General features: G+C 52.3%; 1 protein-coding gene across 1 annotated transcript; it reads right to left on the reverse strand.

Moving 5' to 3' along the window:
* Positions 1 to 962: 962 nt before the first annotated feature.
* On the reverse strand, positions 963 to 4162 carry LOC135567392 (Golgi apparatus protein 1-like). Its single transcript, XM_065014790.1, has 2 exons — positions 4067 to 4162; positions 963 to 1244 (listed from the first exon to the last, which is right to left on the reverse strand). Exons 1-2 carry the CDS (start codon positions 4150 to 4152, stop codon positions 1058 to 1060), a joined length of 273 nt encoding a protein of 90 aa, XP_064870862.1. The 5' UTR covers positions 4153 to 4162; the 3' UTR covers positions 963 to 1057.
* Between the last annotated feature and the right edge of the window lie 2069 nt (positions 4163 to 6231).

The following is a 6231-nucleotide window of genomic DNA, read 5'->3' on the forward strand; positions in this document are numbered from 1 at the left end:
CCACCTACCACTGTCATTACCAACCACCACCACCACCTACCATTGTCATTACCTACCACCACCACCTACCACTGTTATTACCATCCACCACCACCTACCACTGTTATTACCATCCACCACCACCTACCACTGTTATTACCATCCACCACCACCTACCACTGTCATTACCAACCACCACTACCACCTACCACTGTCATTACCAACCACCACCACCACCTACCATTGTCATTACCAACCACCACTACCACCTACCACTGTCATTACCAACCACCACCACCACCTACCATTGTCATTACCTACCACCACCACCTACCACTGTTATTACCATCCACCACCACCTACCACTGTTATTACCATCCACCACCACCTACCACTGTTATTACCATCCACCACCACCTACCACTGTTATTACCATCCACCACCACCTACCACTGTTATTACCATCCACCACCACCACCAGTCATTACCAACCACCACCACCTACCACTGTCATTACCAACCACCACCACCTACCACTGTCATTACCAACCACCACCACCTACCACTGTCATTACCAACCACCACCACCTACCACTGTCATTACCCACCACCACCACCTACCACTGTCATTACCAACCACCACCACCACCACCTACCACTGTCATTACCAACCACCACTACCACCTACCACTGTCATTACCAACCACCACCACCTACCACTGTCATTACCAACCACCACCACCACCACCTACCACTGTCATTACCAACCACCACCACCACCTACCACTGTCATTACCAACCACCACCACCTACCACTGTCATTACCAACCACCACCACCAAACACTGTCATTACCAACCACCACCACCACCTACCACTGTCATTACCAACCACCACCACCACCTCCTACCACTGTCATTACCAACCACCACCACCACCTCCTACCACTGTCATTACTAACCACCACCACCTACCACTGTCATTACCAACCACCACCTACCACTGTCATTACCAACCACCACCCTCATCTTCCTCACCACCATCTCCAACAACATAGTAGTAATGTGGAACCATGGGAACTAGTCCATCTTCGCGACTCCTGAATCTCTTACCCGTCGTCCCTGCTCCTCGGTGCGGTAGGCATGGCGATAGAGACACGAGAACACGGTCCCAGGTGGCATCAGCTCGCTGGTCTCATTCCAGCCGTGGGTGTGGCACAGCCGGGCAGCGTCACCCTGGCACTTCTTATACAGGATGGGGTCCAGTCTGGTAGAGGGAGGAGAGAGTTACACAGTCTGACCGCCAGGGGCAGTAGAGAGTTAGACAGTCTGACAGCCAGGGGGCAGTAGAGAGTTTGACAGCCAGGGGGCAGTAGAGAGTTAGACAGTCTGACAGACAGGGGACAGTAGAGAGTTAGACAGTCTGACAGACAGGGGACAGTAGAGAGTTAGACAGTCTGACAGACAGGGGGCAGTCTGACAGACAGGGGCAGAGAGTTAGACAGTCTGACCGCCAGGGGCAGTAGAGAGTTAGACAGTCTGACAGACAGGGGCAGTAGAGTTAGACAGGGCCAGGGGGCAGTAGAGAGTTAGACAGTCTGACAGACAGGGGGCAGTAGAGAGTTAGACAGTCTGACAGACAGGGGGCAGTAGAGAGTTAGACAGTCTGACAGACAGGGGGCAGTAGAGAGTTAGACAGTCTGACAGACAGGGGCAGTAGAGAGTTAGACAGTCTGACAGACAGGGGGCAGTAGAGAGTTAGACAGTCTGACAGACAGGGGGCAGTAGGGAGTTAGACAGTCTGACAGACAGACAGGGGCAGTAGAGAGTTAGACAGTCTGACAGACAGGGGGCAGTAGAGAGTTAGACAGTCTGACAGACAGGGGGCAGTAGAGAGTTAGACAGTCTGACAGACAGGGGGCAGTAGAGAGTTAGACAGTCTGACAGACAGGGGGCAGTAGAGAGTTAGACAGTCTGACAGCAGAGAGTTAGACAGTCTGACAGCGAGGGTGCAGTAGAGAGTTAGACAGTCTGACAGACAGGGGGCAGTAGAGAGTTAGACAGTCTGACAGCCAGGGGGCAGTAGAGAGTTAGACAGTCTGACAGCGAGGGGGCAGTAGAGAGTTAGAAAGTCTGACAGACAGGGGGCAGTAGAGTTAGACAGTCTGACAGACAGGGGGCAGTAGAGTTAGACAGTCTGACAGCCAGGGGGCAGTAGAGAGTTAGACAGTCTGACAGACAGGGGGCAGTATAGAGTTAGTGTGGCAGGGCAGTAGAGAGTTAGACAGGGGGCAGTAGAGAGTTAGACAGGGGGCAGTATAGAGTTAGTGTGGCAGGGCAGTAGAGAGTTAGACAGGGGGCAGTAGAGAGTTAGACAGGGGGCAGTAGAGAGTTAGACAGGGGGCAGTAGAGAGTTAGACAGTCTGACAGACAGGGGGCAGTAGAGAGTTAGACAAGGGGCAGTAGAGAGTTAGACAGGGGGCAGTAGAGAGTTAGACAGTCTGACAGCCAGGGGGCAGTAGAGAGTTAGACAGTCTGACAGCCAGGGGGCAGTAGAGAGTTAGACAGTCTGACAGACAGGGGGCAGTAGAGAGTTAGACAGTCTGACAGACAGGGGGCAGTAGAGAGTTAGACAGTCTGACCGCCAGGGGGCAGTAGAGAGTTAGACAGTCTGACCGCCAGGGGGCAGTAGAGAGTTAGACAGTCTGACAGACAGGGGGCAGTAGAGAGTTAGACAGTCTGACAGACAGGGGGCAGTAGAGAGTTAGACAGTCTGACAGACAGGGGGCAGTAGAGAGTTAGACAGTCTGACAGACAGGGGCAGTAGAGAGTTAGACAGTCTGACAGACAGGGGGCAGTAGAGAGTTAGACAGTCTGACAGACAGGGGGCAGTAGAGAGTTAGACAGTCTGACAGACAGGGGGCAGTAGAGAGTTAGACAGTCTGACAGACAGGGGGCAGTAGAGAGTTAGACAGTCTGACAGACAGGGGGCAGTAGAGAGTTAGACAGTCTGACAGACAGGGGGCAGTAGAGAGTTAGACAGTCTGACAGACAGGGGCAGTAGAGAGTTAGACAGTCTGACAGACAGGGGGCAGTAGAGAGTTAGACAGTCTGACAGACAGGGGCAGTAGAGAGTTAGACAGTCTGACAGACAGGGGGCAGTAGAGAGTTAGACAGTCTGACAGACAGGGGGCAGTAGAGAGTTAGACAGTCTGACAGCAGAGAGTTAGACAGTCTGACAGCGAGGGTGCAGTAGAGAGTTAGACAGTCTGACAGACAGGGGGCAGTAGAGAGTTAGACAGTCTGACAGCCAGGGGCAGTAGAGAGTTAGACAGTCTGACAGCGAGGGGGCAGTAGAGAGTTAGACAGTCTGACAGACAGGGGCAGTAGAGTTAGACAGTCTGACAGACAGGGGCAGTAGAGTTAGACAGTCTGACAGCCAGGGGGCAGTAGAGAGTTAGACAGTCTGACAGACAGGGGCAGTATAGAGTTAGTGTGGCAGGGCAGTAGAGAGTTAGACAGGGGGCAGTAGAGAGTTAGACAGGGGGCAGTATAGAGTTAGTGTGGCAGGGCAGTAGAGAGTTAGACAGGGGGCAGTAGAGAGTTAGACAGGGGCAGTAGAGAGTTAGTCAGGGGCAGTAGAGAGTTAGACAGGGGCAGTAGAGAGTTAGACAGTCTGACAGACAGGGGGCAGTAGAGAGTTAGACAAGGGGCAGTAGAGAGTTAGACAGGGGGCAGTAGAGAGTTAGACAGTCTGACAGCCAGGGGGCAGTAGAGAGGTAGAGAGTTAGACAGTCTGACAGACAGGGGGCAGTAGAGAGTTAGACAGTCTGACAGACAGGGGGCAGTAGAGAGTTAGACAGTCTGACAGCCAGGGGACAGTAGAGAGTTAGACAGTCTGACAGCCAGGGGGCAGTAGAGAGTTAGACAGTCTGACAGACAGGGGGCAGTAGACGGGTAGACAGTGTGAGCTCCGGTAGTGTGAGCTCCAGTAGTGTGAGCTCCAGTAGTGTGAGCTCCAGTAGTGTGAGCTCCAGTAGTGTGCGTTCACACTCAGGGGTTAGGGGTCAGAGGTCATGGTTGACTTACTTCCAGTCTCTAGAGATGAAGTACTGTAGCTCCAGTAGTCTGCGTTCACAGTCCTCCACCATCTTCTCTGTATACAGGTGCTCCATCAGGCAAGACAGGATCCTACACACACACACAATATGGCAATGACTTTATCAACCAATCAAAAAGGTCACAATAAATCCCAAGAGACGCCATGACGTCGCCACAGAACTAACATGTCTCCCGACACGTCAAATGCAGCTTTTTACAAACATTATTTCATATATATCTTTTCCTTTACCCCTTTTTCTCCCCAATTTCGTGGTTTCCAATTGGTAGTTACAGTCTTGTCCCATCGCTGCAACTACCGTACGGACTCGGGAGAGGCGAAGGTCGAGAGCCATGCATTCCCCGAAACACAACCCAACCAAGCCAAATTTCTTTTTGACACAATGCCAACTTAACCCGGAAGCCAGCCGCACCAACGTGTCGGAGGAAACACTGTACACCTGGCGACCGTGTCAGCAGCGTGCACTGCGCCCGGCCCGCCACAGGGGCCGCTAGTGCGAGATGGGACAAGGACATCCCTGCCAGCCAAACCCTCCACTAACCCGGACGCCGCTGGGCCAAACCCTTCGCTAACCCGGACGCCGCTGGGCCAAGCCCTCCGATAACCCGGGCGCCGCTGGGCCAAACCCTCCGCTAACCCTGGGAAGCTGGGACCGAGAGACTGAAAAACAGCTTCTATCTCAAGGCCATCAGACTGTTAAACAGCCACCACTAACATTGAGTGGCTGCTGCCAACACACTGTTATTGACACTGACCCAACTCCAGCCACTTTAATAATGGGAATTGATGGGAAATGATGTAAAATATATCACTAGCCACTTTAAACAATGCAACCTAATATAATGTTTACATACCCTACACTATTCATCTCATATGTATATGTATATACTGTACTCTATATCATCTACTGCATCTTTATGTAATACATGTATCACTAGCCACTTTAAACTATGCCACTTTGTTTACATACTCTACATTACTCATCTCATATGTATATACTGTACTCAATACCATCTACTGTATCTTGCCTATGCCGTTCTGTACCATCACTCATTCATATATCTTTATGTACATATTCTTTATCCCCTTACACTTGTGTGTATAAGACAGTAGTTTTGGAATTGTTAGTTAGATTACTTGTTGGTTATTACTGTATTGTCGGAACTAGAAGCACAAGCATTTCGCTACACTCGCATTAACATCTGCTAACCATGTGTATGTGACAAATACAATTTGATTTGATTTGATTTGAACCCAGACGCCACTGGGCTAATTGACACAACACATCCAGCAACGACCTGGAGAACAGTTAGAGTAGACAGGAAGGGGGATGAACGACCTGGAGAACAGTTAGAGTAGACAGGAAGGGGGATGAACGACCTGGAGAACAGTTAGAGTGGACAGGAAGGGGGATGAACGACCTGGAGAACAGTTAGAGTGGACAGGAAGGGGGATGAACGAGCCAATTAGAAGCTTCTCCATCTCTTTACAACCACAACTCTGTCTAGCGAAGAGCTGAGATGATTAAAAACAGCCTCAGGACAAACAGAGAGATGTGAAAGTTCACTGCTGCCCAGATTACTGACACAGTGTCTGACCTGAACCCATCCCCGATGCCACGCTGAACCCATCCCCGACGCCACGCTGAACCCATCCCCGATGCCACGCTGAACCCATCCCCGATGCCACGCTGAACCCATCCCCGATGCCACGCTGAACCCATCCCCGACACCACGCTGAACCCATCCCCACCGCTACGCTGAACCCATCCCCGATGCCACGCTGAACCCATCCCCGACGCCACGCTGAACCCATCCCCAACGCCACGCTGAACCCATCCGACGCCACGCTGAACCCATCCCCACCGCCACGCTGAACCCATCCCCGATGTCACGCTGAACCCATCCCCGATGCCACGCTGAACCCATCCCCGATGCCACGCTGAACCCATCCCCACCGCCACGCTGAACCCATCCCCGATGCCACGCTGAACCCATCCCCGACGCCACGCTGAACCCATCCCCGACACCACGCTGAACCCATCCCCGATGCCACGCTGAACCCATCCGACGCCACGCTGAACCCATCCCAGATGCCACGCTGAACCCATCCCCACCGCCACGCTGAACCCATC

This window comes from Oncorhynchus nerka, unplaced genomic scaffold (assembly GCF_034236695.1).
Source record: "Oncorhynchus nerka isolate Pitt River unplaced genomic scaffold, Oner_Uvic_2.0 unplaced_scaffold_2105, whole genome shotgun sequence".
In the NCBI taxonomy this organism is placed as follows: domain Eukaryota; kingdom Metazoa; phylum Chordata; class Actinopteri; order Salmoniformes; family Salmonidae; genus Oncorhynchus; species Oncorhynchus nerka.

What these genes read in the sequence shown, in the direction of transcription:
- LOC135567392 (XM_065014790.1), bottom strand. Translation starts at nt 4,152, where the DNA reads ATGGAGCACCTGTATACAGAGAAGATGGTGGAGGACTGTGAACGCAGA. An exon ending in TTCATCTCTAGAGACTGGAA is followed by an intron (nt 1,245 to 4,066) that starts GTAAGTCAACCA and finishes TCCCTCTACCAG; the next exon opens with ACTGGACCCCATCCTGTATA.